General features: G+C 41.4%; 2 protein-coding genes across 4 annotated transcripts in view; both read right to left on the bottom strand.

Moving 5' to 3' along the window:
* SUN2 (Sad1 and UNC84 domain containing 2) overlaps window positions 1–656 on the bottom strand; it is a 36,367-nt gene extending 35,711 nt beyond the window's left edge. For 2 of the 3 annotated variants that reach the window (XM_020787643.3, XM_078376154.1), the window contains exon 1: window positions 171–656. The gene's annotated coding sequence lies outside the window, so the exon portion shown is untranslated. The remainder of the gene's footprint in view (window positions 1–170) is intronic. The other variant, XM_078376153.1, reaches the window with a different exon arrangement.
* A 5,481-nt stretch (window positions 657–6,137) lies between these two features.
* Window positions 6,138–22,316, bottom strand: part of LOC110075916 (extracellular serine/threonine protein kinase FAM20C) — a 32,047-nt gene continuing 15,868 nt past the window's right edge. Inside the window, exons 4-10 of the mRNA XM_020787607.3 lie at window positions 21,152–21,244; window positions 18,858–18,973; window positions 17,886–18,066; window positions 15,706–15,815; window positions 11,101–11,182; window positions 9,696–9,755; window positions 6,138–7,933 (exon numbers count right to left, since the gene is read on the bottom strand). Coding sequence (XP_020643266.3) covers window positions 7,666–7,933; window positions 9,696–9,755; window positions 11,101–11,182; window positions 15,706–15,815; window positions 17,886–18,066; window positions 18,858–18,973; window positions 21,152–21,244 — 910 coding nt within the window. The 3' untranslated portion in view covers window positions 6,138–7,665. The remainder of the gene's footprint in view (window positions 7,934–9,695; window positions 9,756–11,100; window positions 11,183–15,705; window positions 15,816–17,885; window positions 18,067–18,857; window positions 18,974–21,151; window positions 21,245–22,316) is intronic.

Raw genomic sequence — 22,316 nt, 5'->3', positions numbered from 1 at the left:
CGATGGGGGTTGTAGTCCAAAGCTTTGAGAGGACACCCCGATAGATGGGGTTTTCGAGTGGCTTAAGGGTAGGAGAAGCGATCTTCGGACGGAACAAGGCTGGGGGAAGGATAGGTGAACAATAAAATATAAGCAGACTTTTGGGGGGTGAGAATAGGCAAAGAAATCACCTCTTATTTCGCCCTCTTCCGCCTCCTCCTCTTCTCTCTTTTGCTTCTTTCTCTTCGAGCCCCGATTAGCCAAGCGGGCAGAAACTTTTACCTCGCAGGATGCGGCCAAGCTGCTAACAAGGATTAGAAAACAAAACACGAAACCACCTTTTCTCAACCGAAAAAAGAAAGAAAGAAAGAAAAAGACAGCGAGCCTTTTTCTTCCAACGGGATGACAGATCGCCTGGGCGAACAAAGCTGGCGGTCGTAATTGACTGAATTAATTCCCGAGGAGCCGCCCGCTTTAAGCCCTCCAAAAGCACCACACGGTAACAATATGGCCCTGAGGTGGCGGTGGCGGTGGCGGGGGGGGGGAGAAGAGAGAGAGAGGGAGGCCGTGTGCGTGCGTCTGTCAAATCCCACAAACAGTAGCTTATTGGCAGGACGCGCGCCACACCAGGCCTGTCAATCTGTGGCCCCGGCCTGCGCCTACTGGCTGGTTTGAACAAAAAGCTCACGTCGCCTCCGCCTCCGCCCCCCCTCCCTCCTTCTCTGGCTTCAGCTGTCCAGTTGCGTAAGAGGATCGGCCCCGGCAGCGGGTTTAAGCTGCGGCAAGGCTTAGCTCCGCCCCTTCCATTGAATGCGATGCCGCCTAGGAAGAAGGCAATAAAGGAAGTGCGCCCCCCCTCGCCGGCCGGGGGAATTGCACGCGCTTCTCTCGCCGGCAATTTTGTTCGAAGAGCTGTGGGTGTGGAACCCAGGCTGACAACAACACAAAAGCTGAAACGGTGCACGTGCTATTGCTTAAAAGGTCACACGGCTCAAGGCGTACAACAGACCTCACGCGGTGGCCCCTTTGGATTTTTTCATCCTCATGGTGGCCCCAGACTTTTTTGCTGTCTGAGGTAGAACGGCAATGATGCTTCGCCCAACTCAAGGCATATAATATGCGAATATTGTAGCTCCTGAGACACAAAATAGTACAAGCGCCTGTTCCCCTTTGCTCCCTGGCAGTGAAAAAATGCAACAGTAATCAACCAGTTGTAGTCCTTCTATTCTCCCGGTTACAGCCCTGCATACTCCGAGTACCTTCTAAATCTTTAAGATTATGCTTCATGCATCTGAAGAAGTGAATTGGAATCCACGAAAATTCATGCTAAAATAAATATGTAAGAGTAGGTGCTATCTTTTATTGGATTACTGTACTAAATAGAATAGATACGGTAAATAGTTCTTTGTAAAACTGTCACAAAAGCTTAACTTGCCTCTTGTTAGTTACTGCTCTTAAAGCTGTAAAATATTGAACAACATACCTATTTTAAATTTCAGTACTATCAATCAATCATCGCAAACATTGCGGGTCTTTCCTTTTACTTCAGTTTAGATGTATATATCCCATTAGGAGAACTCAGTAACAGCCAACACAGTACTGTACAAGCATGATTCTATTTGCAGTAATCAAAATGAAACACATTCCCGACAGCATATATCAAGAGCAATGTTTGAATTAGCATTACAGTAGTACCTGAGGTCTTGTGCTTCAGCATCAGGTACTTTATAGATGGTTTGTCTCAAAATAACGTAGGAGTTTTGCTGTTTTGCTTTCAGAGACTCTACCAAAAGAGCTTTCCTCATTCATGCTTTCTGCAGGCATGGTTCAAGTGGCAGAACATACACTTTGTATGTAGAAGGTCTCAAACTCAGCCAACTTTGTCCTTGCAACAACAACTGTGTGAGACAGGTCATGCCCAAGGTTGCTCGGTGGCAACTAAAAACTAGATCTTCCAAGTCTACCACTTCAACCTTGATAGCATACTGTACTAGCTGATCACTACACCAGCTTTAAACAAGGAAGAGCTGTGGAAACCTGTCACCACCAGCTGTTTTGACTTTCAGCTTTCAGAAGCACTAGCCCATGTGACTAAGCAATATTCTAGCCATAGCCCAAAACATTCAGAGTAATGTTCAGGTGCTTTTTGCCACCTAATTTGTTTATTCATTTATTTAAAATATTTTTACCCCACCTCTCTCTTAAGAAAGGACCTAAGGTGGCTTACATAATTTTTTTTAAAAAAAATCAAAAGCGAAAAATAGTAATTTATTCAAGTATTAAAAATAATATATTTTAAATGTTAGGTAAAAGCATTACTAAAATAGATTTAGAAGCAACTAAACACCTTCTTTCTGTTGAGACTTTCTCCCCTCATACAGCACTGCTGGACATCATCCTAACCTCAGCTGTGTTTAGTTGTGTAACCTTCATTCCCTTGTAATATTTGGGGAACTGTGGCTGAAACTTGCCCAGGCTCACTATGAGAGAGCAGTTAAGGTAAAACGACTCAGACTAAGTACTGGATTACGCAGATGCTCTCATTACAAGCACTCTCTTGAGTCTGTTTTTCATTCCTCCTTGGTTGACCTGAGTCAGACCAGCCTTGGTTCTCTCTTCTCCCATCCTATAATCCCAAATTGCAGTTATCATGTCCCTTGAGCCAGAGATACATATCTAGTTCTTTTAACCCTACAAGGTATTCTCCACTCCTGGAAAAATGAAAAGAGGGTGTATCCTAAGCACATGCTAGGGAGTTAACACAGTCTAAGAATAACAGCTGCAAAAGTTTTAAACAGCCCTCCCTTCCCAGCTATGCTGTTGATATGAAATGGTGGAGAGAGTATATGTACTACTCCCTCTAGAGGAATCAGAAGATCATTTATATACTCAGCCTCCAGATGATAAAATTACTGTGGTTCATAAAAAATATTTTATTTTTTATTTTATTTTATTGTAGTCAATGTATTATTAAATAGTTTTATGTATTGCCAGAGGGTGTAGAAGTAAAAGATCAAGATAAATTATTCTCACTGTCTGGTGGGTAAAGCTAGACGGTTTATGTGTTTCCCAAAAGAGGAAGTGCATCATCCAAAAAACAAAAGCGGACACTGATTTGCATTAAAATGTACATGATAATTTATATGTATCAATACAAATTAATAAATAATTATTGTACATTTAATAAAAATGCAGAACATCACATCATAATGGAAAAGGCTGATTGGGTGATGAGCAATTTCAAGGCCCCAGATTCTTTTCCTTTCTTAGTAAGGTTCTTCATCTATAAAACAGACCGAGCACCACTGCAAATACAGGACCGCTTCCTGTAAAATAAGGCACATGGCATGCTAGATGGCTTCTGCTTTCCACAAATGATCTCAAAAAGATTTTTGAAATGCTGATACTTAATTATAAGACAGATGAAAAAGAAATGTGTACTCTCTGCCCTCTTTTAATTCTTTCTACTACCAAAGGCTCAAAGTCCTATAATCCCATACTAATTGAATATAATGAAGTCCTCTGTGGTAAATGTCAGGAGAAACTGTGAAGAATGTCATCCTCATCAGCAATTTCTGGTGGTAGGATCAAGTTATAGAGGAGCTACATTGTGGGACTAAAGATAATAGCAACTATGGGGTTTTTTTCTATCTGAAAGCCATACACATACGTGGAGACACAAGCAAAATGACCCAGCTTCGTGTGGTTTAGACCACTGGTTCTTAACCTTGGGTTACTCAGGAGTTTTGGACTGCAACTCCCAGAAGACTTCACCACCAACTGTGCTGGCTGGGGTTTCTGGGAGTTGCAGTTCAAAAACATCCGAGTAACAAAGATTAAGAACCAGTGGTTTAGAAAGCCTGGCTCCCAACGGTATAGGCATCCTTCAGTCTCGAGAGACTATGGTAACATGCTCTGAATCGAGGAGTGTCCTATCCAGAGCATGAAGCCCGGGTAAGGATTGGCTTTTACCCAAGCAGCAGATCCCCCCTCTCCACATTGCTGAAATGGTCCAATGGAAAGGCAAGAGCCAATACAACTGCTTCCAGCAACGTCGCAGGATTTGGCAGAACGACACATGCTGCCTTCGGGACTCCAGCTCCCAACGGTAGAGTTTTTCTATTCCATGGTCCTGGGTGCTCATGTACCTATTGACCCAGTCTTTCTTTTCCCTTGCAACAATTTTTTTTCTTTCTCCTTACACACTCAAGTGCTCTTTCTTACCTGTCATCCGCCTTTCTTTGTCCTTCTGCTTTTTATTTTCTCCTGCACTCCACTCTTTTTCTTTCTCATTTTTGGTGCTTGTCCACCCTTTTACTCTGCTCCTCCTATCCTCCAACTTACCAGGCATCAGGTCCTTTTCTTAACTCTTCAAAGGCCAGGGGTGGGTTGCAGAGGGAAGCAAAATTGTCATTTGTCTCTGGGCCCTGTGGAACGTGAGATAAATTGCAATGACAGAACTGACCCCAGTTTCCTATTTGTGGACTATGGAATTTAGCCACTTAGTCACAGAAGATGGTACTATAGGCCAGTGGTTCTTAACGTGGGCGATAATGCCCCCCAGGGGGCGATTTCATTTTTCAGGGGGGCAGTAGAACGAAAAGGGGCGGCGTGGGGGCACTGGAGCAGAAGGGGGCGGTAGGGGGGCGCTGGAGCAAGCTAAACCTTGAAGATGGCTGCAGCCTTTTTACATGGTGCATGAATATATATTTTCCTCCAATTTTAATTTAGTTTCAGACTTTTTGTCTTGAAATTTTTAGTTCCTGAATTTGTTTTTATGCCCTTTTATATTTCTTTTTGCGTCTTAAAATTCACTTGCAACTAAATAATTAAATGTTACTTTTTGGGGGGCATTTCATTTTCTTGGAATTTAATTTTGTTTTCAGGGGTCATTGGATTTAAGTGTCTTAAATAAATAAATAAATAAATAAATAAGTAAGTAAGTAAGTAAGTAAGTAAGTAAGTAAGTAAGTAAGTAAGTAAGTAAGTGAGATATCATCACCGCGGGGAGGGGGGCGATGATAACTTCCTCAATGGCTCAAGGGCGCGTTTCTTTCAAAAAGGTTAAGAACTACTGCTATAGGCTACAGACAGAGTTTTAATTAACCAAAATTATTTTTTTTAAAAGAGGCCAGAGTGAATATCTACAGACCCTCCTTAGAGCCTATGCCAAGTTTCATATTCTTGGTGCTATAGCGAAGATAGACTGACAGACACACAAAATGCATATTCGCTTTTATCATAATAGATTACTCACAAACAGGCCTTGCTCTAAGCTCTTGTGTTATTCATGGTATTCACTTAATGTCCTTTTCAAATTAGGAATGGTTGAGAGTAAATATTCTGTCCATTACTGTACCTTGAACTGACTATTGCCCACTACTCCACATTTACAGGAGTAAGAATGTTTAACCTGTATTAAAATTAGTTTGAAGCAGTATACTAAATTTGTATTTTATAAATCATAGCCAAATACAAGAAGTATTCAGAAGGCCTTGCAAGGTTAGGCTGCAATACAGTATTTAACCTGCCACTCTCAACAAAGCATTGCTCCAGAACGAATCCTATTGTGTAGCTTTGTGCCGTGCAACACAGATGACATCATCATCTGCCTTCATTTTGAGGGGCTTAAACATTTCCTATTCCTTTCTCCCCTGGATCTGGGGATCTTTAGGGATCTTGGGGAAGACTGGGAGCTGTGGAACAGTGGGGAGGGGAGACTCTTTAATATCAGAAAATGGCCATTACCAGTTCCGGTCCTGCAACAGGATTCTGGTCTATGAGAAATAAAAATGGCAATGGCTTCCCCAACTTGGCTCTGCCAATAGGCAAGCCCTCTGCTGGTGAGGGGCCATCAGATCTTAAGTTGGTCTGTGCTAAAGGTTAACCTTGGAGTTTAGTGTAGAGATTCACTGCTGTGACAAATCAAACATATGCCTGCACCTATTTCTGCATATGGTTTACATTTTTATCATGCTGCCCATCTGTTGTGGCCTTCACAAAAACTGTAACTCCGAAAATTGTTAAAAAGGAAGGGCTGTGTGAACACTGAGGTGCGATGTGCAAGAAATGTACAAGGCAATATTTTTAGAAAACAACGGTGCAGTTTGAATAAGCAATGATAGACTGATTAATTGTTACTCAAATTGTAGCCAAGGTTGCCTTCTCTCATTAGGGAGCTTCAATATTTATTTGGAGAAAATAATGAAAGAAACAACAGATAAACTGGCAGAGATCAGCACTTGGAAATCATAAAACAAATACTCTGACATATGCAGAAGAAATATGGTATTGGCTACTTCCTCTTCTAGGGACCTCCAAACCTCACTAAAATAATTCATAATTCATCTCTTGCATTTATATTCCATTTTCTTCCCTAGAGGAAAAGTGAGATGCATAACATTTCCAAGTGACCACCCACGCAGACACTGACCAGTCGGAGAAATAAGATATGCTAATATTTTTCACACCAAGGTCTGTATTAAATACACACTATTGTATATCCAGTTACTATATATGGCTGCAAAACCTTGACAGTGAAGAAAGCTGGCAGGAATTTTTTTTTATTCATTTGAAATATGGGGCTGGAGAAGAGTTTTACAAATATCTTGGACTGCCATAAAGACAAACAAGGAGGTTCTCTATTAAATCAAGCCCAATGTTTGCTTAGAGGAAAAAAATAGGCCATCATACTTTGGGCACATCATATGAAGACAAGAGGAAGACCAAACATTAGTTTCCAGGAACTCCCTAAAGGAACCACAGCCTTGAGTTTGCAACAGTTGAGCAGCGCTGCACATGATAGGACCTTTTGGAGAACACTCCTATGGTTGTTGTGGTCAGAGGCAACTTGACAGTACATAACAAAAACAAAAAAAAATCTATTTGATATATTACCAAGTTCCTATACTTAAGGCACATGCATCTGTTAATGCAAAGCCATATGTAAAATCATCATACAATAATGATATATACTCCCTGACATCTCCAGTTTAAAATATCAGGTAGTACAAAGTTTGTCTCTGCACTGAGATTCCTGAGAGCTGCTATCACCCAGAGTAAGTGTTGTTAGGTCAGATGCACACACAATGTAAGCTAGTAGAAGGTTGCTTACTTTAATGAGCAGAGTTCATAGTTCCATATAGGAAACTGAGAAACTGTGAATGCCCTCAAGATACAAGAGTGGATAGAAGAAAAAGTCTTAAACCACTCCCAGAAGTAAGGAAGTGGAATATACCTTTCCTTGTGGCTGTCCTTTCCTTGGTTTTCACAAAGGAACATTAACACACAGCAAAAATGGATCTTTGTTGGGTTACTCTAGGCTGTCTTTCAATTTAACTACTTCTTGCCCACCGTATTTCCAGGATTACTTTACTGAAAGACTTGGGGCTATTCTGGAGCTTTAATGCTAACCATTTCCCCTTTGTCCCTTGATCTAAGATTGGTCTCTCTATGCCTCCCTTTCTTGTTTTAAGATACATTCACACTCGGCTCTACTTATTGAGCCAAACTCTTCCCGCTTTCCTAATAGATTATAAACCTGCCTACTATGGGATTGCTCCCTAAACCATTTATGTTCCTATTGTCTCACAGTACAGCCAGCCAGCGAGTTCCTTGTGGCAAGTCTTGAGTACAGAAGAGGCACTAAGAGATGTCACTTAAAAGGCAACAAGTCCGGTGATTGCCTCATTCAGTCTTCTTCCCTTGCTTCTCTAAGATCAAATACTGCTCTCCTTTGAAATCGTTTATCAGCACTTCTTCTTTTTCTTTCTTCTTCATGCAGTCTGACACCATAGCAAGTATCTTTTGGAGCCGCCGGTCCAGTGCCTCCAAGTGAGGCTCAGATAAGATGGGTGATAGGTGGTCTGTAGCTAAAGACTCACGCATGACATCGCTCAAGCGATAGGGCTCTGTAGCGAGAAGCTGCAGCCTCAAGAACGTTGACTTTTTAATACTGAAACCATCCATAGGAAACAAACAAAGAATGAAAGAAAGAATTAAAAGAAATGTAAGAAATGTCACGTTCAGTATTTTCATTACTAAAATGTATGGACTTGAGATATTAAAACCAATCTAAGTAATGAGAGTGGCAAGTTTTGAACAGTGGCAAATACTACGAATTCTGGCCAAATAATTTCTTCCACATTTATTGCTAAAAAGTGTAATGTTAGAGGAATTTCAAGAAAAAAAAAACATACAGAGTCCTGTGACTGATCTTGGCCAACCATGGCTAATTTGATGGGCTAAATAAAAGGATTCATGCTTTAATCACAAACACGTGCATCTTCTTAGAGCACGGGGAAGGATGGCAATGGGTAGACACCTCTTATAACCTAAGCATGAGCAGGTCAATTGGCTTCCTGAAGAAATGAGCTTGCATGCTCAATTACACTCTGGCTCAGCACTGGAAGCCCAATTAGGCAGGCATCCTCCAGATCTCTGGGAAAAAAGCCAGCCTATGAAATGTTAGGGCTGGAAGGGAGCAAAAGTTCACCTAGTCCAACAGCCACTATAGCTGTAATAGAGCCCTTAGGAATGTTATTTTTTGCATTATAATCCCCAGAACCCCCCAGGATACTCTGGAAACTGTATTCCGAAAATAAATGTTCCAAGCTCCACTGCAATGGACACAGAAGACAAATGGTCTACTTTCTGCAGCACTAGGTTTTCCCCAATCTTGTGCTTTCAAGATACACTGGACCACAACTCGAGTTACATCCTCCTAGGAAGCACATTGGCTTGGTCAATGTAATCAACACACATACATAGTTCCTTTTAAACCTGTGAGCCGAGATCATTTAGATTTGATGTTAATAAACAGTCAAGGAGCAGCATGGACAGCTCCAGGAACATAAAGGATGACAAAGGAGAAGTTCATTCTCTCTTTCCATGCCATGGTCACAGAATTCCAAATGAGACTGGGTCTCTGGGTGTAAAAAAAGATGGAGCACTCTTTTAAAACTTTGTCAGCTCATTTGGTCTGTCTCAGCTCCAACTGATAATCACCTTGATTATCAGTCAGTGGTCCTGAAGAAGGCCATTTACTGAAACGTGTCGAGCTTTTTAAACAAGAATAAAGTTTATCATGTCTTTTTTACATTCTGAGATGTTTCTCATTTGGAATTCTGCCACTGGTGGATGTACTAGTTCCCTGTTTTCTGCTTTATGCCATGGTCACAACAGAAACTGCTTTGTGGGAAATGGTATTTTCGTTTCATTTTCATTTAAAGGGACTCTCCTGTTGGCATTGGTGGTAGCTTCCCTTCAATCAGTAATGTGCCAGGGATAACACCTTTCCTTCTCTGCTCCATGGCTATAATTTATATGAACAACGCTGTGCATTTTATCTAGTTTGATCCTGAATGTGAAGAAGGAAAAACATCTTTTGACCCTCTTCAAAAGGGAGTGGTTCCCAAATCCTATATTTTCACCAGTCATTACCTATCCATTGTCCCTTACAATCTTAACTTCTTTCTTAGTAAGATGAACAATGGCAAAACTGGATTTGGAAGTAGTTTTCCAGCAATAGAAGAAAGCCTTGAAGAGACACTAATCTGGTTACCTCTTCTTGGTGGGAAAAGTCATTTTGTGACAAGGAAAAATGTGGCCAAATCAGGTTTTTCTTGGTGCAAAATGAAAGCCTTCCTTAATTACATCGCCTCACTCCCTAAGACAGAGCATTAAAACAATTGAAGAAGCAATGAAATAGTCCTTACATGCAGCATTGCCGGAGAGGAGTCAGAATGGACATTTCATCATGAGAGTGCCTTCCAAACCTATGAAAAATAAGTGAAACATAATGAGTTGGGCTGTTTTATAGGTAACCCATTACTGTATTTTGTTCCTCAAAAAGCTTATTCTGGAGATTTAAAAGCCTGAATGTTGCGAATTCAACTGTGCTTGTTATTTCCATGTACAAAATGTTCCTCTGTTATTCTGTTCAATAGTTAACTTTCCCAGTGGAGTTCAAATATTTTGCTAGATATTAGCATGAAACAAGCACAGCTGTATTCTTTCCAGCTCTCCTGCATCAGCTGTTTTCCCTACCCAAAAACCTAACAAATAAAACAGGAAAAAAACACAAGAGAGGAAGATAAAACAGGATAGCATATGGTTAGATCCAGAAACAGTAAGTTGCGAGCCTTGGAAGTAAGACAAGCTTAGTTCTTCGCTTTCAACAACCACTAGCTAGAGACCTGTTCATTTACTGAATAATTCTGAAAACATCAGATTAATTTGTGGTAAGGCTGTAACTATTTAAACCTTGAAGGAGGGAAGTGTTTTGAATCACAGGACATGCAAATACTCAGCAAAATATTTTTGACTAGATTCCTGGCTGGATAGCTGTGACTGGAACCAGCCTCTGTGGACTTGGGCAAGCTGTATAGTCCCAGGGCGTCCCCAGAAGAAGGGGATGGTAAACCACTTCTGAATATTCTCTGCCTGGAAAGTTGTGAAAAAGGGTCATCATTAGAAATTACTCTATTATTATTATTATTATTATTATTATTATTATTATTATTATTATTATTATTATTATTATTATTATTATTATTATTATTATTATTATTATTATTAACAGGGAAGAACTTCTAGTTTTATTCTTGTAGTGCCAAACTGATTTGCATTCCATCCTTCTTTAGGCTCTTGTAGCTGATGCCATTAGTTATGCTTTGTGCTTCACTTATTAAAACAACGTTGGCATATGCAAATAAGACGTGCAGGGGCCTCAGAGAGGAATCCAATCACATAATAATTTTGGATTTGGCTGTTCCTTACAGTATTTCACATTTCCAAGTTCCAGTAGGTAGGTAAGTAGGTAGACAGATAGACAGATAGACAGATAGACAGATAAATTCAGGATTGCCTTCTAGCTGGATACCCTTCAGCGCAACAGTGAGCAACCTGTGGTGCTCCAGATGCTGTCAGACCACAACTCCTTTTAGCATTAGCCAGCATAGCCACTAGTGAAAATCAAGAAAAATGCAGTCCATTCACATCTGGAGGGCCACAGGTTTCCCATGCCTGGCCTTGTTGTTCCTTCCAAGACACAGATGGTTGACACGCACAAGCTTCCAATAGTTTCTTGCAGACCCATAGGAAAACACATTGCACTCTCACCCTCGACCATTATCCAGATGGAGGAAGAAAGTGTCATTGCCAAACTTCTTAAAGGTCTCATAATGATGGCGATCCATGTTTCCTGCAGATGGAGAAGGAATTGAGAGAAGAAGGCAGACTGTGATGAGGCAGCAGAGTTTAAGAAGACTACTCTCGAGGACCCTAAAGCAGTGGTCCCCAACCTTGGGCCTCCAGATGTTCTTGGACTACAACTCCCAGAAGGCTTCACCACCACTTTTGCTGGCCAGGATTTCTGGGAGTTGAAGTCCAAGAACATCTGAAGGCCCAAGGTTGGGGACCACTGCTCTAAAGGACCTTGCGGCAAAATACAGTATCCAACCCATTTCAAGACCAAACAAGACACATCAGGAACTGATCATATGGACAATATCAAAAAGAAACCACTGGGCCAACTAAAAGTGAGCAAGCTTTTGAGTCTTTAAAAGTTTTCATAAGATGTGACACAAAAATACAGAAAGGAGAAGGAGAGAACATATTTCTGTGCTGCATGGAAAGGGGTCAGTCTGAAGCTTGGAAAAATTATTGTTCTTGTTTTTCTTTGGTCTATAACTTGCAGAATCTTCTAGCCAGCACAGTCAGGTGTGTTAAAAAATACTGTGGAGATAAAGGATTTACATTTTTTTTTTATTGTCATGTTGTCTAGTTACTATTTAAAGTTGCTTTTAAAGAGTATCTTGAGAAATTGCTAGCAGCATTCTGCATGGATTCTTTTTAGTTTTATTACGCCATGGCCTTATTCATTCTAATGGTTTCAAGGAACAAAAAAGGAGCAATTCTAGGAGCAATGTAACAAGTTAATTTTAAAAACTGTAATGGTGATGGGCACCATTTAATAGCTTTTGTAATGTGCTGCCTAGCTAACTATGTTTTAAGAGGTAGCTTTCCAAGCTCTGTCCTATAAAATAATAATTATTTTCCACCCATCCTTCTACTCTGGCAGTCTTGGCACTCTCACCCTCACTCTTTTTCTTTCATCAGTTTTTTTTAAAACTATTTATCCTTCCCATGTACGGCTGAGAGAATTTTCCTCTTTGAAAAAAACCTAATTGCCCCACCATTTGGTTTCTAGCCACAATTTAACAAGTTACGTAAACCGGACAGACTTCACCCCTTCATTCTTTTGTTATCATGGCCAGCCCTTTCGGCTGACTTGGTCTTTCTTTCTTCACAATTACTTTTGCTCCGTTTAATATTTCATCATTACTTCTGCTTGAACTATCTGCTTTCAAGCTATTCCCACTAACCAACGAATAGTAGGACATTTTGGTTTCACTTTTGTGCTCAGATAGTTCAGGAGTGCTTGGGAGGAAATTAGGCTTAATTTCCAAGGTCTTTTATAACCTCTCTACGAACAGTTTCAGATCTGCGATGTTGCGTTGATGAGAGTAGGTGTTACTCTCCATTCTAGCACTAATTTGCTGGGCAAGAAAGAAAGTCTTAGAGTCACTGAAATGATGTTTCTGGCTGCAATAATGAACAGGCATACGAGAGAGTAAGCCTCATTGGACACTATGACTGAAAACCAGGACATGGAAGTTATGCTGCCTATCCTCATCAGCCTGGATAATTTTTTCAGAAATTAAAACTTCTCCTACTTCTGTCCCACAACTGCCACAGCTTCCTAACAATGAAAGAGATTACATGGCAGCCATGTGAACATTGGGACAGAGGTCAGACTAGATGACCCTCAGGCCCCTTCCAACTTTACAATTCTATGGGATGAATTTACCATAAAGGACAGTTCAGCAAAACGATAGGAGGAACTTCCAGCAATACAAGCTGTTCAACAGTGGAACAGACTAGCTTGGAAGGTGGCAGACTCTCCCTCACTAAGGGACAAACATATTGGGGTTCCTTTTTGCTATTTGGATATATGTATAGTTTCTTATAAAAGTTCCCCAGGTTATTATTGATTGCATAGATTGCCACAAATAGTGTTTTTTTCACCTGGTTTATTATGGTTTCCACCATTTATTATGGTTTCCACCATTAATATTCTTCCTTCTTTATCCACATAGACAAATTCTCATTCAACTAATTAACTGTGCTCTGAAATCACAGCAATAGCAGCAGCAGCAGAAATAGCACCTCTGCACAAGGAGAAATCTCCCAAGCTCTGTGGAATACCAAGATCACTTTGTAGAGCTAGAAAGAGATGGACTGTACAGTACTGTTATTCAGAATCTGCTGTTATATTTATGTATTTGTTTCTGGCAATTAAAATGAGGACTATGCTCTGCAGCTAAACTCAAAATACCTTTTAAAAAGCAGTTCTTAGTACATCTGGTATATGGACTGCCCCCAGTTTTGTACTTATTTGGTTTCTCCTAATAAACATGCTGCCTGGTAATGGATTTTTTTTCTCTCTCTGGGACTAGGGCAGTGTGCGTATGCTTTGCCTTTTGTTTATACAGTACTATAATACTGTGTGTCCACTAGAGGGTATGGTGAGACATACTTGCTGGCAGAAGCTGCAAAATACCCTGAAGAATATTGAATAATGGTGCGTTTGTGTGAATGATTCTTAAAGAGCAGCTTTTGATGTGTGTTTCCTTTCTTAAATTCTGAAAATGTCTATAGGGAAGCAGGTAGGGAAAGGGCAAAAGAAGTGTGGAACTCAGTTCATAATGTTAACTAAAGAAACCATAATAATGAGTCACATTTCTAGCAAAAAATACAAAATAGGACAGTTATAAGATCCTTGTATAGTTATTAATAACTATAATTAAGCATTTCCAATTCTAACCTATGTTTTTCCAACAATGACTTGAGTGGGTATCAAAACCCAAGAGGAAAACATAATTGAAGTGCTGCATTATAATAATTAGAACGATACAACCAGTGTAAAATCAAACGAGGCACAACGTGAAACGATTTGTACAATGTTATACTTTAAATGTGTATTTGAAAGCAAGCCCCACTGATTTCAATGAAACTTACTCAATGTTGAATGCAGACATATATAACAAACCTGAAGAGTTTTTTTTTAAAGGAAAATGAGCTTTGAGAAGGGGGTTTAGAACAGTCTGGCATTCCAAACACTTGTTAAACACCCCTCTTCTTGCTGTGTCTTTGCTCTGCTGGCTTCCAAAGCTGCTTTCCTGAGGCAAACAGCTGTCAAAGCTTTGTTATACATGTTAGAGTGTAAAATGCCTGAACAGGCCCTTAACTCTGAAAGGGGAGGCGTGTGGATTTTTTTTTAAACCTAAAGAAAAAAAACAAAACCTTGAGGGAATTTTATTTACATTGGAGAAGGAGATACATTGCCCAGCTCAGCAATTTTATACAAGACTGAACTTAAAAGAAAAAAAAAGATGTTATGAATAAAATTTCATGGATATCGATTGCTATGGTCTTAGATGACCCACCAAGGGTGACCATTCCTACACTCTGCACACTTCAGCAAAACAATGACTCCATTGTGCTTCCTCGTTGTGGGCTTCAAGTTAACATCTGCAACCTGTCCCTCACAATCTGCCATTTATTTTGTTCGGCTGCTTTCCAGTTTTCAAAAATTAAAAAGAAAGAAATGGCAGCAATGACTAAGCTTTGTATCCTAAGGTAGATTTGCTTAAGGAGGTTTGTCAAGCCTCCCCATTGTCTTCTACAAGCATTTAAGTGGCATCCTGTTTTATTTAGGAGGGTCTCCTGGCCCTTTTAGAGAGGCCTTTTGGCAATAGGGGAGTGCACGTGGCTGCAAAGGGATGGAAGGGACAGGCCCTTTTCCTTCTCATGCTCCAAAGCCTGCAACTGGTTGACTGTGGTACATCCTCACAGCCAATAATTTGCTTCACCGAAGGTGTGAAAATGGACTGAGAAAAGTGCAAGAAGATAGCCCCGTGGGTTACGATATACCGGACAGTTGGGCCATATTGAGAGCCAGATGAGAACAAAAGACAATGGGAAATAAAACACTATCAGCCTAGGTGTTGTTTTCTTATAACTTACATTAACACACTACAAAGCCCAAAGGGGTCTGTTCTGCGGAAGCTGATGAACAGGGGGCAGGTGTGCACACACAGAGCTATTTTGCTCCTCTCTGTTGTCACTGAGAAATGTGTTCTAAGAATAAAAGCACTGAGCCAAAGTCTCTCTAGCTGACGGAAGCAGAAGGAATGGATTGGCAACTGAATAATTTTTAAAGGGTATTCAGTAGATTCCGTAGATTAATGGAAGGGGGTGCTATTGATGCCTACTAGTCAAGGTAAACGAATACTTCCCCCAGGATCCATGTCTCAGTCTACCATTTTCTGGGGCATGGATGAGAGTGGGTGCTCTTGCCCTCCTGAGCCACTGATCGGCTCCTGTGTGAACAGAATTGGGGATTACAGAGGCCATGAGCTTGATCTGTTGGGGCTCTTCTATATATTCTCCTGTTGGTCTAGCTCTAGCCCAATACTGCCTGTTGGGACTCATGGCAGCACACCAGGGTCTCAGGCAGGTCCCTCTCCCATCGCCTGCTACCACACCCTTTTATCGAGAGATCCCAAGGACTGAATGTTGTCTTTCGGCATGCAAAGCACATGTTCTCTTTTCCCTTCTCTAAACATAATGCAACTTGCAAGACAGAACAGCCATGCTTACCCATTAGGAAGTCAAGCACGGTCATGTCGATGAGGCTAAGAAGTCGGGAAATCTTGTTGTAGGGTGAGGTCTGTCGCACCTTGGCACAGTAATCTTCATTCAGTTCCCACCTTAGGAGAGTCAACCATGACAAGCTGTTGTTAGAATTTACATGCATAATATTGTTTCATTGAACCATCTGTATATTTCCTTTTAACACTCTGTTCAGCTCCCTCGGGTCATCTCTCCCTTATCCTGCTAATGCAGAAAGGCTAGAAGGAGGCTTACAACAATCCTCTCTTGAGCTTGTTTATATAGGCGGCAGCTGCTCTCAGAGGCTGAAAGAAGAGCTTCCATAAGTGGAGTAACTAAAGCTCTTAAGATTGGGATGTCTTACTGGCTGGTAGCGTAAGGCAGTTTTCAGCAATCAGTCTTTCAGCCATGAAAAACTACTAAGCCATGGCTCAATCGCTTAAAACAAACCTAACCCTAATTACAAGTGCAGGTTGCCTAGTGAATAGTAGATCAGTATATTTCTATGCCATGGTCAATGATAAGATCCATCTTTCTGCTTGCTTTCCATTCCCTATACGCAATCTCAAACCCATGCCCCCCATCTCTGTCTTTGTCACCACAATGTGGTGTTTGAGGAGAGCTTTATGGATACCATGGACTACCAGAAAGGCAAATGAAAGCATTCTAGGTCAAATCCAGCATAAACACTTTCTAGATGCAAAAATGATTAAACTAATGTATTTGGGCCACATAGTGAGAACACAAGACTCATTGGAAAAGACAATAATGCTGGGAAATGCTGAAGGAAATGTGGGAGACCAAATAGGATATCAGTTGACTTAGTAAAGGAAACATGGTCTCCATTCTGCAAGACCTGGGAATGAGAGGATCTTCTGGAGGCCACTAATTCATAGGGTTGCCAAAAGTCTGAAGCGATTTGATGGCATATTAAATATATACATGCACTGGATTATATGTGCACACACTGGATGATAAAAAATTTGCATGTTTTTACACATACACATACATGGGGTTTTATACATATCATCCAGTGCTTAAGATGGTTTAGGTAAAGGTAAAGGTTCCCCTTGACATTTAGTCCAGTCATGTCTGACTCTAGGGCGTGATGCTCATCTGCGTTTCCAAGCCATAGAGCCAGTGTTTGTCCGAAGACAGTTTCTGTGGTCACGTAGCCAGTGTGACTAGACATGGAATGCCGTTACCTTCCCACCATGGTGGTACCTATTTATCTACTCACATTTTTGCATGCTTTCGAACTGCTAAGTTGGCAGGAGCTGGGACAAGCGGCGGGAGCTCACTCTGTTGCATGGATTCGATCTTACGACTGCTGGTCTTCTGACCTTGCAGCACAGAGGCTTCTGCAGTTTAACCCGCAGTGCCACCACATTCCTGTTTAAGATGGTTTACACATGCACAAAAAAAATCACCATCCATACACATGCTCACAAGGGACTCTCTAGACCTCTGGTTATCTTCCTGAATATCAAAAAAAGTAATTGGACAAAAGGCAAATTTCTCCCAGGCTACCAGCTCAGAAAGAACTGTAACAGATTGTTGGGATGTGCCTGTCACCCCTATAGCTGGTTCTGAGAACATAGCTGCTCTCAGAGGCATGCTTCTGATGGGGAAAAGGCAAGGCAAAGGGAGTACGGAATTGACATGAGGAGGTGTGATGACAACATCCAAGTAGAGGGCTGGGAATGTACCTTCAGTGGCCCATACAAATTTCTCACCCTGGCTCCATACATCAGTTCACCATTTTCTTAAAGTCCTAGCCTAATAGCTTTCTTGACCTGACCCCTTCTACCCAGGACTTTCTTTCAACTTTTTGTACCCCTGATCCAGAATATTTTTTTTTTACTTCTTATCTTTAAAAAAAAAAAGTCATACTGACTTTTTACATTCTTGTTCTGTATTCTTGAATCACTTCTGATGTACAGTGACTCTGCTGGGTTTTACAAGCTGCGTGAGATGCTGCTTGGGTTCTTTTTAAGAAAGGCGGGATAAAAATGTTTTAAATAAACGAACAACAGAATTGGGAATGGTTTACCATTGCCAACCCCACCCACTCAGTGTCCTCTGCTGGCTGGGGGTTAGACCCAGGTCTCCCAAGTCTAGGCCATGACTTCACACCACGCAGTTTCTTGCTTCCTTAACATACTCACTCAGCTTTTTTAGTTTTGGAGTAAGAACGCCTCCAGGGACTCCTCCAGGACTGTCGGGCAGCAAGTTCTTTGTCAGGCAGGAAGGCTGCCATAGAGCCCTCGAGTTGATCAGGTTTGCCACACAAAGCATGCTCAGTGGAGCAATAATAGGAGCATTCACCATAGAAGCAAATATTGCCAGCTGGGTTGACCCAGACAAAATGGAGAGACACAAAGATGAAGAGAAGTATAACATCAGTATCCCTCCTTTCTTGGTAGCACCAATACCAGCCCTTACAGCTACAGTGAAAAAGCCGTGTAGTGGAGCAAAAACGTACAGGGCCAGAACATCATGGTTTATGGATTAAATATTTTAAAGAAATAAAGAAATAAAATAATTATCCGTTAATGTTATCTGCCACTCCATCACCTCAAGCTTCCCTGTTCCCTTGAACAAAGTTGCAAAGAGTTACAGTATATAGTCTAGTTAGGCTATTGGGCCTCTTAGCTTTACAGAAGACCTGCTCTTATTTGAGATGAAAGTAAGTAGAACCAGAACCTGGAAAAATTATTTTGTTGGCTTGTAACTCCGAGAATTCCCCAGCCAGCATGGCTATTGATTATATTGGCTAGAGAGTTCTGGAAGACATCATCATCATCATCAAAACAGGAACATTTTCAAGCTCTGGTTGACAATAGCTGTTCATATGGATCAGTGCAGCTTTCTGCAGTTTTTAAATCTCCCTTGGCAAATGGCTATGTGAAAAATGACAATGACTGTTTGCACTTCAAAATTCACCCCAAGGTCACTGATTCAAGCTACTATGAACCAAGAGGAGAGGAAAGCAGCTAGCATGCATCCCAACTAAATCTCCACAGCTTATCACTATGACTGAAGATGAACCAGCGCAAGCAGAATAGGTATATTCTGCTTCCCCAATGGTCCAGATGTATTCATCATGTAAAAAACAGAGCAACAGAAAAGATGCTGACCTGGAGAGGTGTAGAACGTTTTAAACAGTTTCATGTCGGTTGTGATGTCACGAATCTCCTTGGTTATATTCACCAAACGGCCAGAAACTGGAGGAATTCTTCGGAAATCCAGAATCCTTCCCCCAAAAAGAAAAACAAAACTGAGAGCTAGAACAAATTCTATTCATAAATGAATAGATAATCCTGGATACAGACATGAACAACCCCTTTTCCTTTTCAGAGAATACATGTCTGGATGAAAATCAACAGTGTTTTTCAATTAGATTTGCCATCATTTGATAGAACATTGTTTTTTGGGGACTGTAGGAGTGAATGCTATGCCTGAGACTGTGCCCAGCGAACTACCTTGTGTTTATGGTAGGCCTGCCCCAGCTTTAAAAGGATTTTTTTTTTTTTTTGCTGAAACCCCTACTAGTGGATCTGGCCGTACCTTGGTGGCTTGGAATATGAAGGTGGGAAGCTGTTCTATGAGTACCAGAGGTACAGAGCACCAACTACCATTTCACTTTTCCACAATGCCCCCAATAGACTTTGTCTATTGGCTCCAAACTGGCATAGATGGAAAATGTTTGGTTGCTGGGACTACCTTTCACTGAAAACCACAGCTACTGTGGTCAACTGGGAGCTGAACTCCAAATAACAACAACAAATTTTATTCTACAGCCAAAGGCCCGATAAGAACTCCAAATAAGTGAATGTTTTCCTATCTCTGAGAGCTGACGGCCATTTTAAAAAGGGGATTCATGATAGGTGTCAGTGGTGGACCTTGTTAGAGCCTTGGAATCTGCTGAGAGACTCATTATGTTGCTTCTTGCCCTGTTCCCAGTCCTGGGCAAGCTTAGAGTTGAACAGCCCACCAGGAGCTTGGCCAGAGCTGGTCCAAGCAACATTACTGTCCAAGACAAAAAAAGAAATTGGCTCCCACCACATTATTCTGGCATGCAAGGCAGAAACTCCCACAGATTCCTCTCTCCCATTCCTTATCATAAAGTGTTGAATCTCGAAGCACAGGTGCTTATCACTGATAACCAATCTTCTCCAAAGGAAAGATGCAAGAATGCATGCAGCTACAGTGGACCCTCTACTTAAGGAGTTAATCCGTATTGGAATGGTGGCTGCAAGTCGAAAAGTCTGTAAGTCGAATCTCCATTGACCTACAATGCACTGAAAACCGATTAATCCCATAACCAGTGGTTTTTATTCTATTTCTATTCCATTTTGGTTTTTTTCTGGTCTGTAAGTCGATTCTCTGGCTGCAAGTCGAATCTAAATTTTGCAGCCAGAGAAGTCTGTAACTCGAAAAGTCTGTAAGTCGAGCCGTCTGTAAGTCGAGGGTCCACTGTATCTTATTCCATATCAACAAATGAGAAGCCGATTTATTGTAAAACTAATGGCTCTTCATTGTCCGTTCAACTGTAGCACCCTCAAATACTTTGCATGACAACAGAGCTACCATGAGACAATACCATGAAAAAAACATGTGTTTGAGAGAAAATCCATCCCCCACACCCAGCTATTGTGAAGATTGCAGATAGGACTGGGGAGCCAAGAGATGATTGATGATGTCCTAGTCCCTGCTGATCAGAAATGTCCAGGGCTTAAATCGGGTGAGCCCTGACTGCACTGTACCACTGCTCCTTATATTAATACCTAAGTTACAATTTGTTGTTCTTTCGTGACCCATCAGGTCTGCTGTCTGAAGGAGCTACCTCACACTACCTAAATATGGGAACTGACTCTGAGCAAGGCTGGCCAAACAGTGCTTTCTGCTTGCCACACTTCAGGTTCCTTATGCTATCCTCAGTTACCTTAACCAAGATTTGATTTGGACAGAGCCATTCCTGTTCTGATCTGATCTTGGCACAATTTTGTGGCCTTGGAAGAGGACAGCCATGGGCTTCACCTGTGGTTAAGTTCTGATTCCCATCACCTCTGGATGGCACCATCTACAATCCAGGGTGATGGGAATAGCAGCTCAACAATATCTGGAGGTGTCACAATTTCCCTACCACTGGACTCAACCTGTCTCATTGGCTGGATCTTAGAGTATGTAGCCTAAATTATTTGTTCTGATCTGAAGGTACACTGCAGAGAACCTGACCATCGGACCGTGTGCGTATTCTGACTCACAGCAGATCTTGAGGTCCTTTGGGCCTCGTGTTCCAGGCTCCTCTTGTAACTAAATCTGGGATTTTCTCTACCACCAGGCTGTAGCCATCCCATGCGCTGCCCTTCTGCTTTCACGCTAAGTCCAGATCAGATGTATTTTGAGTGAAAGGCTTAGATGGACTCACCTGTCCAGGTGAAAGGCGGCTATTTCTGCATTGTGTCGCTCAAAGTCTGAGAAGTAGAAGAAGTCTGCAGGAGTCTCCTGATCTCTAGTCTGCCTAGGAAGAAGAACGAGAAAGGTAGAGTGGGATTCTCAGAGAGGTTGACCACCTAGCATTCAGATCACACCTACATTTGACTTGACATCTGGTGATCACTCTGGGAAAGTGTAGAAACCTCTCTCTTGGGGAATACAAAAAATTAAAGCTCTGAGAGCTTTACCAAAAAAGGTAATTTTCCCAAGCTCTTCTTGTGGCCTTTAGTAGGAACATAAGAATTTGCTTTATACCGAATCAGATCACTGATACATCTGATTCTTCACTGATTCTCATGTGGGCAGTGCTGCTCAGGGTTCTACAGTTTTCAGCAGTTGCCTGTAGAGATGGAAACTGGGACCTCTCGTGTTCTCCCTTTTAATTACAGCTTGTCCCTAAATCCTGAGCATTCAAACTAGTGTTGGCAAGACCCAGATAATAGTGTAGCAACTGTTGTTTTAAACAGATGCTGCTTCCAAACAAGGTTTTTAATCTGCAACTGTCCTGCCTTGTATCTGGAATTTAATGAGTGCCGGTGGGTTCAGAAGTTGCTACCTTCAACTTATAGTCCTCTCATCTTTCGCTGTTATTTCTTACATCTTTTTGCTCCAGAGGAGGATATAGCCCCATTAAAACGGAACAGTTGTACAGTGGATTTTGCACTAGGGACCTTTCATCTGGAAGCAGACGGAGTGATCCACTAAGAAAACATGTTGTTATGTGACATCAAGTTGACTCAAACCTATAGCAACCCTAATAGGTTTTCTGAAGGACAGTTGGTATAGTGGATAGAGTATTGGACTAGGACCCAAGAGACCTGAGTTCAAATCCCTACTCAGACATAGGAACTTACTTGGGTTTGGCACTGGTAAGATCGTTCCTAGAACATCTCTTGTATCAAGAAAACCTTACGATGGTCACCATAAATTGGATGTGACTGGACAGCGCTTAACATTCTATAGGCTTTTTAAGGTGAGTGAGAGGGTGAAAGAGTATACTGTATTGCCACTCTTCAGTGAGTTTCCATTCTTCTGAGTCTTGGTCTAATGCTCTTTCCATTACACTACATGGGAAAGAAAAACTTAGTCCAGTTTAA

This window comes from Pogona vitticeps, chromosome 5 (genome assembly GCF_051106095.1).
Source record: "Pogona vitticeps strain Pit_001003342236 chromosome 5, PviZW2.1, whole genome shotgun sequence".
NCBI classification, from domain to species: Eukaryota; Metazoa; Chordata; class Lepidosauria; order Squamata; family Agamidae; genus Pogona; species Pogona vitticeps.
The sequence above is the reverse complement of the archived record's forward strand: the minus strand, read 5'-3'. Positions and strand labels throughout refer to the sequence as shown.